The sequence below is a fragment of the Lipotes vexillifer genome, unplaced genomic scaffold, assembly GCF_000442215.2.
Source record: "Lipotes vexillifer unplaced genomic scaffold, Lipotes_vexillifer_v1.1 scaffold1562, whole genome shotgun sequence".
NCBI lineage: Eukaryota > Metazoa > Chordata > Mammalia > Artiodactyla > Lipotidae > Lipotes > Lipotes vexillifer.
Window position 1 is genome coordinate 708764 of NW_006771471.1, and position 19253 is coordinate 728016.

The 19253-nt window shown below is 38.0% G+C and overlaps 1 protein-coding gene across 2 annotated transcripts in view; it reads right to left on the minus strand.

Moving 5' to 3' along the window:
* NRBF2 (nuclear receptor binding factor 2) overlaps positions 1 to 19253 on the minus strand; it is a 33279-nt gene that overhangs the window by 3748 nt on the left and 10278 nt on the right. Inside the window, exon 2 of one of the 2 annotated variants that reach the window (XM_007446798.1) lies at positions 3602 to 3686. The exons of the other annotated variant lie outside the window; for it this stretch is intronic. Within the exon in view, the coding sequence (XP_007446860.1) occupies positions 3602 to 3686 (85 nt within the window). The remainder of the gene's footprint in view (positions 1 to 3601; positions 3687 to 19253) is intronic. 2 annotated transcript variants of the gene reach the window in all.

Genomic DNA, 19253 nt, shown 5'->3' on the forward strand with positions numbered 1-19253 from the left:
CTGTAAACTTTCTGGCATCTCTCATACATTAACTTCCTTCTTGCCTTTTCTCCAATACTACAGGCACTGCTTTCTGTCTAATCTTAATCCAAATATTTTAATGATTTCCTGAGTTCATCACTTAGAACTGTTGTCTGCCAGGTTCTATCAGTCTTCAAGACAGACTAATTGGATGCTCCCTCCACATCAGAAAACAGAGTTGGTTATATGGCCTATGCTCCAGCCATACCTACATTTTCCCCTCAACTTTTTGTCTTATTAAGTCTGTATAACTGCATACAGACGACTTCTTTTCCTTTTGTTCATGTGTAAGTCTGTTGAGACATTCTGTCTCTTACTGTGATTGTGTGGATTTCCCTAGACATCCCTCCCATTATTCTGTGTACATTTGCCTCCGTCTGAAATACAGTTTGCTTTAAATCCAGTTTCTTAACACATAGAACCTTTTCACAAAACCAAGCTTAACCCAAATGCAGTGCCTCCCTTTGTAGAACCTTGAAACTATTAACATGACAGAAGAAGATACCCAAGGACACTGAGTTCCCAAAGCTCAGAGAATTCAAAAAGAGTCACATTGTCATTTAAATTATTTCCCAATCTTAAAATCTGGGTCTTGAAAGAAAAGTTATTTTAAAAGAAAAAAAAAATTTTTAATCTGACTGCATGGTAATGAGTTTACCCCAGAGCCACAACAGGAACAAATGCCCAAGACAGAAATGTAGGCAGAGAATACTTATCTCAGAAATATTTAGCAATATGGTTAAACTGCTTTCTTCAATTATGATACAAGGCTAATATGTGAAGTAAATACTAAGTAAATGATGAAGAAAAGGAATTAAGAAAATCTGAAGAATCTATCACTTCTTAAAATAATAACATTTACTATCAAATACATATAAACAATGTACTCTGAGGTCTGCTCATCTTCTGAAAAGTTCATTTTGAGTTCTAAGCATTGTTAATGCCTATGATTAACTTCCCATTTAAGCTTTTGCTCTTTTTACTGTCTGTGAAAGAAACGAAATCCACTTAGAAACTGGATTGCATTAAGACTGGTAAGGGAGGACTTCCCTGGTGGCGCAGTGGTTAAAGAATCCGCTTGCCAATGCAGGGTACACGGGTTCGAGTCCTGGTCCAGGAGGATCCCACATGCCACAGAGCAGCTAAGCCTGTGCGCCACAGCTACTGAGCCCGAGCGCCACAACTACTGAAGCCCACGTGCCTAGAGCCCATGCTCCGCAACAAGCCACCACGATGAGAAGCCCACGCACTGCAACAAAGAGTAGCCCCCATTCGCTGCAACTAGAGAAAGCCCGTGTGCAGCAACAAAGACCCAACACAGCCAAAAATAAAATAAATTTATTTTTTAAAAAAGACTGATAAGGGAGAGTTACAGAAAACCAGTTACAGCTGCTAATCAAGGGTTTAAAGCAATAGATTCTTCTAACAATGCTGAAACCTTGGTAGTTTATGGCTTCTTAACTTTTTTTCAATATAGAGCAGTAAAAATGCATACACCTCCTCCTCCCCACCTCCTGCCAGATGTAGACAGCTTTTTCCTTCTGGGTTGGGTATCTCAGTTTATCAAGTAACCTCTTTATTTCTACATATTTACAAAACACTATCAGAACACTACAAAGTGTAGAGGATATGAGTCCTTAGCTGTGTAGTCTTGGGTAAACTGTCTCAGAATCTCCTCTGATCTTGAACAGAGGCCCCTTCTTTTGCCCTTAAATTCTCTCATTTCAGGCTTTCATCCCACCAGTCTTTCTCAGATGATGACCTTTCCCTGTTTTGTCTCTAAAATGATTTCCAAATACTAAGTTCCTTCCTCTCAGGATACATGTACATCCATACCTCCCAAAACACCTCTCTTCGAACCCTAGATGTAAGTCAATTTAGAAAACACTGAGCTCATTCTAACCACATTAATTTTCAAACTAGCACTACATTCACAACTCTACTCTGAAACACAACACAAGGCTATTTTTAACCAAGTCTAAACTCCAAATCAAATCCGCTGGGTGGGATTAACTAATCACACTTAAAGTTGTATCTCCATAATTAGAGCTAATGGGATCCAACAAACTGCCTTTATCTTTTCTTTAGATACAGAGAAAGGGGGAGAAGAGTTTAAAAGCCCAACATTAATTTTAAGTCTTCAAATAAAGACAGGGATGCAGGCTAGGAATGAAAGAAACTTCTCTGTCTTTTATGTATTCAGAATATCCTACCAATCCAGAGACACTGCTTTGGGAAAGCAAATGTTCTCCTTAACTTGCTGCAAGTAATAAATCCTTCCTTCTCGGCTGGGAGGGAGGGGGGCAGAATATCCTACCTATCAACACACAACCTAATGCTGATCAGTCTGTTATTTATGTGTAACCATGACCACTCTGGATTATTTAACTAAATGTAGCATTTCACTGCAGCATTCATGTTTTTTTTTAAATAGTATAGTACACTTTTTTTTTATAGTGACTACAAATTTAACAATTTGATTCATAACAAAATATGGCTTATGAAAGATTTAAAGAGCACTAGCTGCCAAGTTTAATGTTGTCTAAAGCTCCCATAAAATTCACCATAAATATCCACAAAGATTTATGGGATATATATACAATGCATTCAGCCCTACAGCTGAAGGGGTACACTTCAGTAGCAAAACTAACTCTTCAAAAATAAGACGTGAAATTTTCTCTGAAAATTACTGACATGTAGGCAAAAATCATTGACATAGAAGGACTTATCAGGAGGGGCAGCCTCTGCCATGAAAAAGCAGGACTTGGATCATGGTACTGGCCTAGAGGGGAGGAAAGCGCCTTCCTCCAGCAGAAAGAGTACGGGGCTCGCTCTAAGACAGGCAGCCACTCCACTGTAGGATGAAGCACCCCTGCCCCGAAGCTTTTAGGCTACTCAGCTAACAGAAACCAGTCTGTACAAACAGACCCTGAAGATCTATTTCTGAGTTCAACATATGCTAGCTTGTATGACTGGGATAAAATTAGATAAGAATCCAGTAATTCTAAACTTCATACCTAAAAGAAGGTCATCAGCAGCATGGTACTATAGGCATGAATGTATAGACGAAACATTCAGAAGGGAAGCTAAAGAAAGGCCACAGGAAAGAGTTTCAATGGATTTTGTATTATCAGCATCTTAGAAAACAGAAACTCAGTGAAAATTAATGGCTGGAATTAAATTAGTTATTACTTTCAAAACCCAAAAAAGCTAAATATTTGAAATCCAGACTCCTCTATAACAACTAAGATGAATTGACAGACACTGCTTGGAATTACTTCTGTCTTTGGGGATCTTCAGGCTCAGGAAGCTGTGTCCAGGAATCATTTATGAATACAGCATATGCAATCTTCTTGATTTAGAAAGACTGGGTTAGGAGGAGCTGGAAAATCTAACACACTCACTTGAAAAATAATCCAAGCTGTGTTCCAGTGGGTCAGTAGTATCAACTTGGTACATGCAGGGCAACAACACATCATTACTCTTGTGACTTTCATTCTAAATAACGTGTTGAGAGATACTGGAAAAAAGAAACTGCCCTGCAGTTTTAGACTCAGTACTTCTTAAAAAGAATACTCACCTGCAGCCTTTTTGTGACAAGAAATAGCCTCTTCGTATTTCCCTGCAGCTACTAAACGATCTGCTCGTCTGCTCTGTTGATGAGCCTAGAAAACAAACATTCCTGAGTTCCTCTTACTCAAAAAAAAAAAAAAAAAACTTTTAAGAAGATATAGTGCTGTTTGTTGCCACACATCAAACCATTATGGCTGTATCTAAAACTGGGGAAACCTAATGGGCAGTATCTGAAGGGACTGGCAACTTCTCTCAACTCCACTAATAAACAATCGAGGTTAACACTAGGCACCAACTCCTTCAGGGAACATTCTTCAGAGAAAAACCAAGGGCCATCATCAAATTGTTACTCAAAATGTATATTTTCTTGGTTTTTAACTCATTCTTCCTTTTCAACATTAAAGTTGCTATTTATGTTTTCAAGATAAAAAATTTGTACATTATACAGTTGAGGAATTAATGATACCAATATTTAATGTTATGGTGGAGATCTTTTCAGGTACAACTCACCAAAACAACAAATTCAAAGTACTGAAAGCAAATGGATTAAATAAATAGTCATTGGTCTCCTTACACTTGTGTTACATTTAAGAACTATTACAATTTTGTGAATGTGTTTCACCTCTTACATAAGGAGGTCCATAGACTCATAGTGGTCACATATCTTACATAAGGTTATACAGTTAGCAGGCAAGGAGAAAGCAATGGTCAGCTGAAGTCTTCTAACTAGTGTAATGTTTTCCTCACTAACAAACTCACAGATAATTTAGCAAAGCTGCTTAAAGTGAAAAAGCACTATACACCTATGTTCACAGCAGCATTATTCAGAATAATCAAAAGGTGGAAGCAACCTAAGCATCCATCAATAGATGAATGAACAAAATGTGGTACATACACACAATGTAAAATTACTCAGCCTGAAGAGGGAGGAAACTGACACATGCTACAGCATGAACTTTGAGGACTTTTAAACTAATAATGAAATATATAATGAGCCACTTGCAAAAAGACAAATACTGTATGAACCCACTTAATGAGGTATCTAAAGTAGTCAAACTCACAGAAACTGAAAGTAGAAAGGATAGTTGCCAGACACTCGGGGGAGAGAAAAGTGGGGAGTTGCTGTTCAACGGGTGTACAGTTTCAGATTTACAAGATGAAAAAGTTCTGGAGATCTGCTGCACAACAATGTGAATATTCTTAACACTATTGAACTGTACACTTAAAAATTATAGACGGCAAATTTGGGAGTTCCCTGCTGGTCTAGTGGTTGGGATTCGGAGATTTCACTGCCACGGACCAGGTTCAATCCTTGGTCGGGGAACTGAACTTCCCTCAAGCCACATGATGCGACCCAAAATTTTTTTTAATTAAAAATTAAAAAAAATTATAGACAGAAAATTTTATGTGTACTTTACCTCAGTTTCTTTTTAAAAAGCAAAAATCAAATCTGTGTGTCTGGTGTGAAATGATTTGTGTTGAATGCTTTTCAAAAAATGTGCCACTGATGCCTCATAAAAATACTTCAGAAAATCACTTTTGTAACTGAGATTAGAAATATTTGCAAGTTTACAAATCATGCTCAGTGTAAAACAGAGGTGCAGACAAAAGTAGGGAACAGTATACTTCTAGCAATGCATGCTGTTTACATTTTCCCCGTTTCTATTTCTGTAAGGAAGAGGCAAGCAACACTCTTAAAAGAAAGATTATTCCTTTCAATTGTTTCAGAGGCTTTTTATTCTTCAAATAGTAATTAAACAAACTTTTTCTCTAAGTCTCAATTTATTCCTAAAAATAATAATGGATAACCAGAAATGACTAAGGGCTTAAAATATAATTTTAACCATGGAGTCCTGGATTTGAACCAAAAAACATGTTCTTAACACAGGAGTATTATATAGTATCCAGAAATGATACAGATCTTTTGGGGAGAGAATGTACATAATCAAGAAAGGTAAGTTATGATCAACATGATTCCTCTAAGGAATGTATTCTGAGCATATAGCTAAAGCAAGTGACAATCAACAAGGTTCTAGGCACGGGGGAAAAAAAAATAATGAAAGAATCTGCATATGCCTTTACCTTTCTAAGCTTTGAAAGAAGCCCTATTTAAGAGACAACCTTCTCTGAAATCCCAAAGTACTTCCTAACTAGGATGGCACAGTGCAGACACAGCCCTACCAAGAACCTGGGGCACTAGGCTCAAGTTCTATAATCCCACTAAACCAGCCAAGTTATCTCATCCTTCAGGGCCTGTTTCCTCACCTGTAAAATGATGGACTTAGATCTGTGCTTCTCAAGTTTTCATGGAATCCAAATCATTGGGTAATCTGGTTAAAATGCACACTGATTCAGAAGGGCTTGAGAGTCTACCCAGGTGAAGCTGAAGCTACTGGCTCTTGGACACACTTTGAGAAGCCGGGATGAGATGCTCTCTGAGGTTATCTTATTCTAACACTGCCTCTAGTCTCTCTATCCAATGACATTAATCATTTTCTACCTTGTACTATATTTACGAAGCTCCCTAGTTAAACGTCAAGTTCCACAATAGTAGAATAAATTTTTTTTTTCATATTCTTTTCCATTACAGTTTATTACAGGATATTGAATATAGTTCCCTGTGCTATACAGCAGGCCATTGTTGGTTATCTATTTTATGTATACTAGTGTGTGTCTGCTAATCCCAAACTTCCCCACCCTCTTTCCCCTTTGGTAACCATAAATTTGTTTTCTATGTCCGTGAGTCTGTTTCTGTAGTTAATAGGTTCATCATTTGTATCATATTTTAGATTCCACATATAACTGATATCATATGGTATTTGTCTTCCTCTGACTTACTTCACTTAAGTATGATAATCTTGAGGTACATCCACGTTGCTGCAAATGGCATTATTTCATTTTTTATGGCTGAGTAATATTCCATGTGTATATATAATTCCACATCCTTATCCATTCATCTGTCGATGAACTGGAGTTTTTGAATTGGAGTTTTGCCCAGATATATGCCCAGAAGTGGGATTGCTGGATCATATGTTAACTCTAGTTCAAGATCATAGTTAACTCTAGTTCAAGAAACCTCCATACTGTTTTCCATAGTAGCTGCACCAACTTACATTCCTACCAACAGTGCAGAAGGATTCCCTTTTCTCTACATCCTCTCCAGCATTTGTTATTTGTATACTTTTTGATGATGGCCATTCTGACTGGTGTTAGGTGGTACCTCATTATGGTTTTGATTTGCATTTTTCTAATAATTAGTGATGTTGAGCATCTTTTCATGTGCCTATTGGCTGTCTATATGTCTTCTTTGGAGAACTGTCTATTTGGGTCTTCTGCCTATTTTTTGATTGGGTTGTTTAGTTTTTTGTTATTGAGTTGCATCAGCTGTTTAATTATTTTGGAAATTAAGCCCTTCTCAGTCGCATAGTTTGTAAGCATTTTCTCTCATTCTGCAGGCTGTCTTTTCATCTTGTTTATGACTTCCTTTGCTACGCAAAAGCTTCTGTGTGGTTAGGTCCCATTTGTTTATTTTTGCTTTTATTTCTATTGCCTTGGGAGACTGCCCTAGGAAAACATTGCCACTTGAGCGAATGTTTTGCCTATGTTCTCTTCTAGGAGTTTTGTGATGTCACGTCTTATGTTTAAGTCTTAAAGCTATTTTGAGTTTATTTTTGTCTATGGTGTGAGAATAAACTTTTTCTTGAACACCAAAGAAACAAAAAGTTCTCAAGTGGTAGGAACAAGACCTCATGGCTCTTCCAACTCCCCAAAAACTTCCCCATGTAAAATCCAATCTCTGATCACGCTGCCAACTCAGGAGTTACATTTCATTTTAAAACACAAACCTACTTTAGGTTATCTGGCACCACAGCAATCAAATTCCCTATTAAAAAATACAGGTCCTACACCAAGTTCTTGTTAGACACCCAGCACATGCCAACTGTCTAGGTTCAAATCTCAGCTTGAGCACTTATTAGACACCTGAACTTGGCTTTCTTAACTTTCTGCCCAAGTTTTCTCATCTTTGAAATGAGAATGTTGTGAAAATTAAATGAGTTAAAAGACAGTAAAAGCAGCAGAGGTTATCTACCACCATAAAGCTTACAATGTAATTGGGGAGATTAGACTAAACTGCATTCTTTTCCAACTAAAGATACTATATGAAGCTTATTTTTGTAGTAATTCTTATTTTTAAAACAATCTTTAAAGATCTCTAATATTAAAATTGATCTCTCTTTAAATACTGTTCTTGGCAGAATCACAGCATTAAAAGTATTAAATCCATATGCTTCTTTGGTGATTCAAAATAAAACAGGAACAAGAAGCAACTGAAATGGGAGTTCATTAGGGATTCCAAAAGTTTGGGCACTGATATTTTATAATTCTGAAAACATGTTTCTCTTCTGCCAATTACTTCAAGATGCACTAAAATTTTATGGGGAAGGTTTTATCTCAATACTTCGTTCAAAAATGATAAAAGACAACAAATGCTGGAGAGGGTGTGAAGAAAAGGGAACCCTCTTGCACTGCTGGTGGGAATGTAAATTGATACAGCCACTATGGAGAACGGTACAGATGTTCCTTAAACAACTAAAAATAGAATTACCGTATGACCCAGCAATCCCACCACTGGGCATATACCCAGAGAAAACAGTAATTCAAAAAGACACATGCACCCCAATGTTCACTGCAGCACTACTTACTATTTACCCAGGTCATGGAAGCAACCTAAATACCCATCGACAGACGAATGGATAAAGAAGATGTGGGATAAAGAAGATGTGGTACATACATACAATGGAATATTAGCCGTAAAAAGGAACGAAATTGGGTCATTTGTAGAGACGTGGATGGACCTAGAGACTGCCATACAGAGTGAAGTCAGAAAGAGAAAAACAAATATCGTATATTAATGCATATATGTGGAATCTAGAAAAACGGTACAGATGAACTGGTTTGCAAGGCATAAATAGAGACACAGACGTAGCGAACAAATGTATGGATGCCAAGGGGACAAAGTGGGGGTGGGGGATGAATTGGGAGATGGGAGTGACATATATACACTAATATGTATAAAATACATAACTAATAAGAACCTGCTGTATAGCACAGGGATCTCCACTTCGCTGTACAGTAGAAACTAACACAACACTGTAAAACAACTACACCTCAACAACAACAACAAAAAGATAAAAGACAATATAGGTCTTTATGAGTGATATCACTAACAATTCAAATAATGTTTAAGCCAAGAATATATCTATTTTGGGTACTAACCCAAACAAATAAAGTAAATTTTATTTATTTTCTTCTTAAAGTTTATCAGGAAACTTAGGACAGAAAAGGTAACTTAACACTCTTCATGAATTTTAACTCCAGGAGCACCTAAATGTATAAGATAAATATTAAGAGACCTAAAGGAAGAAACAGACAGCATGTAATTACAGGAGCCTTTAATACCCCACTTACATCAATAGATAGATCATCCAGACCAAAAAAACAGTAGGGAAACACAGGCCCTAAATGACATATTAGACAAGATGGAACAAATATATACAGAACATTCCATCCAAAAGCAACAAAATACACATTCTTCAAGTGTTCATGGAACGTTCTCCAGGACAGATCGTATGTCAGACCACAAAACGAGTCTTAACAACGTGGCCCAGGTTCAATCCCTGGTTGGGGAACTAACCAACTGCAAAAACAGAAAACACACAGAAACCAAAAATGAAAAGATGTTCCAACTGGTAACACAGAAATACAAAGGATAATAAGAGACTACTATGAACAATTATATGCCAACAAATTGCGCAACCTAGAAGAAACAGATAAATTCCTAGAAACACAAAACTGTCTAAGACCAAATTATGAAAAAAACAGAAAATCTGAACAAACCAATCACAGACGTATCTCGGAGATATTGCAAGCTCAGTTCCAGGCCACTGCAATAAAGTGAATACTGGAATAAAATGAGTCACACAAATTTTTTGGTTTCCCAATACATCTAAAAGTTATGCTGGGACTTCCCTGGTAGTCCAGTGGTTAAGACCCCAAGCTCCCAACGCAGGGGGGGCCCATGTTCGATCCTTGGTCAGGGAACTAGATCCCACATGCTGCAACTAAGAGCCCGCATACTGCAGCTAAAAAAGGTCCCACAAGCCGCAACTAAAAGATCCCACACGCGGAAACAAAGATCCCACGTGTCACAACTAAGACCCAGCGCAGCAAAATAAATAAATATTTTTAAGATAAATAAATAAAAGTTATGTTTACACTACACTGTTGTCTATTAAGTGTGCAATAACATTATGTCTAAAAAAAAACAACGTAGGGCTTCCCTGGTGGCGCAGTGGTTGAGAGTCCGCCTGCCAATGCAGGGGACACGGGTTCGTGCCCCGGTCCGGGAAGATCCCACATGCCGCGGAGCAGCTAGGCCCGTAAGCCATGGCTGCTGAGCCTGCGCGTCCAGAGCCTGTGCTCCACAACGGGAGAGGCCACAGCACTGAGAGGCCCGCGTACCGCAAAAAAAAAAAAAAAAAAATCAGTGTACATTCCTTAATTTGAAAATAATGCAGTTGGAACAATGGTGCCAATAAGACACAGGGTAGTCATAAACCTTCAATTTGTTTAAAAAAAAATGCAACATCTGCAAAGTGCAATAAAGCAAAGCACAATAAAATGAGGTACACCTGTACTGGTATGGAGACTGAATTAGTAATCACAAACTTCACAACAAAAATCCAGGACCAGATGGCTTCACTGGTGAATCCCACCAAAAATGCAAAGAATACCAATCCTCCTCAAAGTCTTCCAAAAAACAGAAGAATAGGGAACACTTCCAAACTTATTTTACAAGGCCAACATTACCCTGATACCAAACCAGACAAGGACACCACATGGAAAAAAAAAAAAGCTAGAGGCCGATATCCCTGATGAACACAGATACAAAAATCCTCAGCAAAATACTAGCAAATCAAGTGGGATTTATTCCAGGGATACAAGATGGTTCAACAAATCAAACTTATCCAAAAACCAATGTGATGCCACATTAACAAAATGAGGAATAAAAATCACATGAGCTAGGGGAGCAACCAAGATGGCGGAGTAGAAGGACGTGCTCTCACTCCCTCTTACGAGAACACCAGAATCACAACTACCTGCTGGACAATCATCGACAGCACCCACCAAAAAAGATACCCCACATCCAAAGACAAAGGAGAAGCCACAGTGAGACGGTAGGAGGGGCACAACCACAGTAAAATCAAATCCCATAACTGGTGGGTGGGTGACTCACAGACTGGCGAACACTTATACCACAGAAGTCCACCCACTGGAGTGAAGGTTCTGAGCCCCACGTCAGGCTTCCCAACCTGGGGGTCTGGCAACAGGAGGAGGAATTCCTAGAGAATCAGACTTTGACGCCTAGTAGGAATTGATTGCAGGGGACACACAAAGTAGTGTGTGTGCATCGGGACCCAGGGGAAGCAGCAGTGACCCCTGGGGAGACTGAACCAGACCTACCTGCTAGTGTTGGAGGGTCTCCTGCAGAGGTGGGGGGTGGCTGTGGCTCATCGTGGGAATAAGGACACTGGCAGCAGAAGTTCTGGGAAGTACTCCTTAGTGGGAGCCCTCCCAGAGTCTGTCATCAGCCGCACCAAAGAGCCCAGGTAGGCTCCAGTGCTGGGTTGTCAGGACATACAACCAACAGGGAGGGAACCCAGCCCTACCCATCAACAGTCAAATGGATTAAAGTTTTACTGAGCTCTGCCCACAAGAGCAACAGTCAGCTCTACCCACCACCAGTCCTCCCATCAAGCCGCTTAGATAGCTTCATCCACCAGAGGGCAGAGAGCAGAAGAAAGAGCTACAATTCTGCAGCCTGTGGAAGGAAAACCACATTCACAGAAAGACAGACAAGATGAAAAGGCAAAAGACTATGTAAAAGATGAAGAAACAAGATAAAACCCCAGAAAAACAACTAAATGAAGTGCAGATAGGCAACCTTCCAGAAAAAGAACTCAGAATAATAATAGTGAGGATAATCCAGGACCTCAGAAAAAGAATGGAGGCAAAAATTATAGAAGATGCAAGAAATGTTTAACAAAGACCTAGAAGAATTAAAGAACAAACAAAGATGAACAATACAAAACTGAAGTGAAAACTACATTAGAAGGAATCAATAGCAGAATAACTGAGGCAGAAGAACAGATAAGTGACCTGCAAGACACAATGGTGGAATTCACTGCTGCGGAATAGACTAAAGAAAAAACAAGGAAAAGAAATGAAGACAGCCTAAGAGACCTCTGGGACAACATTAAACGCAACAACATTTGCATTATAGAGGTCCCAGAAGGAGAAGAGAGAGAGAAAGAACCTGAGAAAATATTTGAAGAGATTACAGTCAAAAACTTCCCTAACATGGGAAAGGACATAGCCACCCAAGTCCAGGAAGGGCAGAGAGTCCCATTACAGGATAAACCCAAGGAGAAACACGACAAGACACACAGTAATCAAACAGGAAAAAATTAAAGGCAAAGAAAAATTATTGAAAGCAGCAAGGGAAAAACAACAAATAACATACAACAGAATTCCCATAAGGTTAACAGCTGATTTCTCAGCAGAAACTCTACAAGCCAGAAGGGTGTGGCATGATAGAGTGATGAAAGGGAAGAACCTACAACCAAGATTACTTCTACCCAGCACAAATCTCATTCAGATTCGATGGAGAAATCAAAAGCTTTACACACAAGCAAAAGCTAAGAGGATTCAGCACCACCAAACCAGCTCTACAACAAATGCTAAAGGAACTTCTCTAAGTGGGAAACACAAGAGAAGAAAAGGACCTACAAAAACAAACCCATAACAATTAAGAAAACGGTCATAGGAACACACATATCGATAATTACCTTAAACCTGAATGGATTAAATGCTCCAACCAAAGGACACAGGCTCGCTGAATGGATACAAAAACAAGACCCATATATATGCTGTCTACAAGAGATCCACTTCAGACCTAGGGACACATACAGACTGAAAGTGAAGGGATGGAAAAAGATATTCCATGCAAATGGAAATCAAAAGAAAGCTGGAGTAGCTATACTCATATCAGATAAAATAGACTTTAAAATAAAGAATGTTACCAGACACAAGGAAGGACACTACATAATGATCAAGGGATCAATCCAAGAAGAAGATATGACAATTATAAACATATATGCACCCAACTAAGGAGCACCTCAATACATAAGGCAACTGCTAACGGCTCCAAGAGAAGAAATCGACAGTAACACAATAATAGTGGGGGACTTTTAACACCTCATTTACACCAATGGACAGATCATCCAAAATAAAAATAAAGAAAGAAACAGAAGCTTTAATGACAATAGACCAGACAGACCTAATTGATATTTACAGGACAGTCCAACCAAAACAGCAGATTACACTTTCTTCTCAAGTGCGCACAAAACATTCTCCAGGATAGATCACATCTTGGGTCACAAATCAAGCTTCAGTAAATTAAAAAAAATTGAAATCATAGCAGGCGTCTTTTCCGACCACAGAGCTATGAGATTAGAAATTAATTACAGGGAAAAAAAAAACATAAAAAACACAAACATGTGGAGGCTAAACAATACGTTACTAAATAACCAAGAGATCACTGAAGAAATCAAAGAGGAAATCAAAAAATATCTAGAGGGCTTCCCTGGTGGCGCAGTGGTTGAGAGTCCGCCTGCCGATGCAGGGGACACGGGTTCGTGCACCGGTCCCGGAAGATCCCACATGCAGCTGAGCGGCTGGGCCCGTGAGCCATGGCCGCTGAGCCTGCGCTTCCGGAGCCTGTGCTCTGCAATGGGAGAGGCCACAACACTGAGGGGCCTGCGTACTGCAAAAAAAAACAAAAAAATCTAGAGACAAATGACAATGAAAACACGACGATCCAAAACCTACTAGATGCAGCAAAAGCAATTCTAACAGGGAAGTTTATAGCTATACAAGCCTACCTAAAGAAACAAGAAAACTCTCAAGGAAACAATCTAACCTTACACCTAAAGGAACCAGAGAAAGAAGAACAAACAAAACCCAAAGTTAGCAGAAGGAAAGACATCATAAAGATCAGAGCAGAAATAAATGAAACAGAAACAAAGAAAATAGCAAAGACCAAAAAAACTAAAAGCTGGTTCTTTGAGAAGACAAACAAAACTGATAAACCATTAGTCAGACTCATCAAGAAAAAGAGGGAGAGTACTCAAATCAATAAAATTAGAAATGAAAAAAGAGAAGTTACAACAGACACCGTAGAAATACAAAGCATCCTAAGAGACTACTACAAGCAACTGTATGCCATAAAATGGACAACCAAGAAGAAATGGACAAATCCTTAGAAAAATATAACCTTCCAAGACTGAACCAGGAAGAAACACAAAATATGAACAGACCAATCACAAGTAATGAAATTGAAACTGTGATTAAAAATCTTCCAACAGGGCTTCCCTGTTGGCGCAGTGGTTAAGAATCCGCCTGCCAATTCAGGGGACATGGGTCAAGCCCTGGTCCGGGAAGATGCCATATGCCACGGAGCAACTAAGCCCGTGCACCACAACTACTGAGTCTGCGCTCTAGAGCCCACGAGCCACAACTACTGAGCCCGCATGTCACAACTACTGAAGCCCACGTGCCTAGAGCCCATGCTCCGCAACGAGAGAAGCCACAGCAATGAGAAGCCTGTGCACCGTAACCAAGAGTAGCCCCTGCTCACCACAAGTAGAGAAAGCCATGTGGAGCAAAGAAGACCCAACACAGACAAAAATAAAATCAATTAAAAAATAAAAATCTTCCAACAAACAAAAGTCCAGGACCACATAGCTTCACAGGTGAATTCTATCAAACATTTACAGAAGAGCTAACACCCATCCTTCTCAAACTCTTCCAAAAAACTGCAGAGGAAGGAACACTCCCAAACTCATTCTATGAGGCCACCATCACCCTGATACCAAAACGAGACAAAGATGCTACAAAAAAAAGAAGATTACAGACCAATATCACTGATGAATATAGATGCAAAAATCCTCAACAAAATACTAGCAAACAGAATCCAACAACACATTAAAAGGATCATACACCGCGATCAAGTGGGATTTATCCCAGGGATGCAAGAATTCTTCAATATATGCAAATCAATGTGACACACCATATTAAAAAACTGAAGAAGAAAAACCATATGATCATCTCAATAGATGCAGAAAAAGCTTTTGACAAAATTCAACACCCATTTATGATAAAAACTCTCCAGAAAGTGGGCATAGAGGGAACCTACCTCAACATAATAAAGGCCATGTACAACAAACCCACAGCAAACATCATTCTCAATGGTGAAAAAATGGAAGCATTTCCTCTAAGATCAGGAACGAGACAAGGATGTCCACTCTCACCACTATTATTCAACATAGTTTTGGAAGTCCTAGCCATGGCAATCAGAGAAGAAAAAGAAACAAAAGGAATACAAATTGGAAAAGAAGTAAAACTGTGACTGTTTGCAGATGACATGACACTATACATAGAGAATCCTAAAAATGCCACCAGAAAACTACTAGAGCTAATCAATGAAATTGGTAAAGTTGCAGGATACAAAATTAAGCACAAAAATCTCTTGCGTTCCTATACACTAATGATGAAAAATCTGAAAGAGAAATTAAGGAAACACTCCCATTTACCACTGCAACAAAAAGAATAAAATACCTAGAAATAAACCTACCTAAGGAGACAAAAGACCTGTATGCAGAAAAGTATAGGACACCGATGAAAGAAATTAAAGATGATACCAGCAGATGAAGAAATATACCATGTTCCTGGATCGGACCGGAAGAATCAATATTGTGAAAATGACTATACTACCCAAAGCAATCTACAGATTCACTGCAATCCCTATCAAATTACCAATGGCATTTTTTACAGAACCAGAACAAAAAAATCTTCAAATTTGCCTGGAGACACAAAAGACCCCAAATAGTCAAAGCAATCTTGAGGGAAAAAAACAGAGCTGGAGGAATCAGACTCCCTGACCTCAGACTATACTACAAAGCTATAGTAATCAAGACAATATGGTACTGGCACAAAAACAGAAACATAGATCAACAGAACAAGATTGAAAGCCCAGAGATAAACCCATGCACCTATGGTCAACTAATCTATGACAAAGGAGGCAAAGATATACAATGGAGAAATGACAGTCTCTTCAATAAGTAGTGCTGGGAAAACTGGACAGCTACATGTAAAAGAATGAAATTAGAACACTCCCTAACACCATACACAAAAATAAACTCAAAATGGTTTAGAGACCTAAATTTAAGACCGGACACTATAAAACTCTTAGAGGAAAACATAGGAAGAACACTCTCTGACACAGATCACAGCAAGATCTTTTTTGATCCACCTCCTAGAGTAATAGAAATAAAAACAAAAATAAACAAATGGGACCTAATGAAACTTGAAAGGTTTTGCACAGCAAAGGAAACCATAAACAAGATGAAAAGACAACCCTCAGAATGGGAGAAAATATTTGCAAACGAATCAACAAAGGATTAATCTCCAAAATATATAAACAGCTCATGCAGCTCAATATTAAAGAAACAAACAACGCAATCCAAAAATGGGCAGAAGACCTAAATAGACATTTCTCCAAAGAAAACATAGAGATGGCCAAGAAGCACATGAAAAGCTGCTTAACTTCACTAATCATTAGAGAAATGCAAATCAAAACTACAATGAGGTATCACCTTACACCAGTTAGAATGGGCATCATCAGAAAATCTACAAACAACAAATGCTGGAGAGGGTGTGGAGAGAAGGGAACCCTCTTGCACTGTTGGTGGCAATGTAAACTGATACAGCCACTATGGAGAACAGTATGGAGATTCCTTAAAAAACTAAAAATAGAATTACTATATGATCCAGCAATCTGACTACTGGGCATATACCCAGAGAAAACCATAATTCAAAAAGACACTTGCACCCCAATGTTCACTGCAGCACTATTTACAATAGACAGGTCATGGGATCAACCTAAATGCCCATCGACAGACGAATGGATAAAGAAGTTGTGGTACATATATACAATGGAATATTACTGAGCCATAAAAAGGAACGAAATTGAGTCATTTGTTGAGACGTGGATGGATCTAGAGACTGTCATACAGTCTGAAGTTAAGTCAGAAAGAGAAAAACAAATATCAAAAATAAGTATACTAACGCATGTATGTGGAACCCAGAAAAATGGTACAGATGAACCAGTTTGCAGGGCAGAAGTTGAGACACAGATGTAGAGAACGTATGGACACCAAGGGGGAAAACCCCAGTGGGGTGGGGATGGTGGTATGCTGAATTGGATGACTGGGACTGACATGTGTACACTGATGTGTATAAAATTGATGACTAATAAGAACCTGCAGTATAAAAAAACAAACAAAAAACATAACTAATACAAAACTTTCTTTGGGTTATTTGTATGGAAATATGTTAAAATAAATGTTCAGACATTACATGAAATTTCTAAAAATCTTATATGTTCTGGTATAATGTTGTAAGTCATAATTCTAGTTATTACTTTAAAATGTATATCTCAGAAATAACTAAATTTCCTTGTCAATTGCATTATTATGAACTTTCATCAAAATCTTTAACTGTGGTCATTTTTAAGTCTTCTGTCATTTACAGACAGTTCTGGGTGTACTCTGATGCTTTTGCAAAAAATGTTCCTATAAAAGGGTTTCATCTTGAAGGAATTCATGGAAAAGACTCTGACAAGTACAGGTTTCTGGTAACTGACTATACTGTTGAACTGAATGAATAATCATTTTCAGAACTCTAATGGAAAACTGATGAATTCATAAAAGTGGTAACAAAAGATCAAGATAAAAAAATTAATTACATGGGACTGAGTGAACTGATGAGGATGATTATAATTTCTGTGACTTTGTTTGAATGAAAAAAAAATCCCACAAGGACTCAGAGGCAAAAAATATATAAATCAATTTTCACTGCAAAGTAAAGGAGCTGTTACAGTGCAGGATTACCTGACTGAATGTCAATATTATGACATAGTATGAGTGTGTTTCGTGTTTGGTAATTGCAATCACTGTTGCTTTTGTTGTGGTCATCCATTTACAATGCTTGGTGTCAGTTTATTTATTTCTTGTAAAAATAAAATACAGTGTGTGTGTGTGTGTGTGTGTGTGTGTGTGTGTGAAGAAAAAACATTTAATGATCTTAATCTAGGAAACAGATTGATTCATTTCTCACCATGGGAATCCTAAGATATGAGCAATTATCTTGAATAGTTAAGGTGGGGAAATTACTTCTGTAATGTTTGGCACTTCTGTAAAACATGCATGCACACACTCACACTCATTCACTCACACACTTTTGCAACATGATTTCTCCATTCCAGTGAATAACATAGTGTAAATTTCTCTGAACTTTATTTATTTTGTCACTCAAAGGGTGATTCAGTTGTATCAGAACATCTGTAGACCATACCAATGTTTTATATTTTTCAACCAACAGATTACTAATCCGAAGATAAATGGATTTACTTTAAACTCATAAGAGAGCAAGAAGTTCTAAAAGAATCATGCATAATTTTGGAAAGTTGATTCTCCTCCATCAACAAGAAACAGGAAATAACCAAACCAATATTTGTAGACACAGAAAATATACACATCAGAACCAAGGTACCAAGTTTGAAACATAGCTTATTCATGAATTGCTTAGCTTAGGTTCATTTCTTGAAAGAGTTAATTCAACAACCAAGTTGTTAAAAATCACCAGGTACTTGAACATTGAGGAAATTTGGCTCAGTAAATATTAAATAATGTAAATTTTTTAACAATCATATGAGCATTTCAACAGGAGAAAAAGCGTTTGACAAAATTCACCAACCACTCATGATGAAAACTCTCAACAAAATGGGTATAGAGGGAACACAGCTCAACATTATAAAAACCATATATGACAGGCACACGGCTAACATAATACTCAACAGTGAAAAGCTCAAAAGCTTTTGCTCTAAGATCTGGAACAAGACAAGGATGCCCACTCTCGCTGCTTGTAGTCAGCATAGTATTGGAAGTGCTTCCTAGCCACAGCAATTAGGTGTGAAGAAATAAAAGGCATCCAAATAAAGAAGAAAGAAGTAAAACTGTTCACTATTTGCCGATAACAAGATATTATATACAGAAAGCCCTAAAGACTCCACCAAAAAACTTAGAATAAATGAATCTAGTATAAAGTTGCAAGATACAAAATCAATATACAGCAATCTGTTGCATTTCTATACCCTAATAAATTTTCAGAAAGAAGTTAAGAAAACAATCCCATTTATAACTGCATCAAAAGGAATACTTAGGAGTAAATTTAACCAGAGAGGTTAAAGACCTGTACACAAACACTATTAAGTCATTGATGAAATGGATTCAAAGAAGTAATAGTTAAAATGTCCATACTAACTAAAGCAATAATACAGATTCAATGCAATCTCTATCAAAATTCCAATGGCACTTTTCACAGAAATGAACAATCCTAAAAGTTGCATAGAAACACAAGGCTCCCAAACAGCCAAAGCAATCTTCAGAAAGAACAAAGCTAGAGGCATCACACTCTTT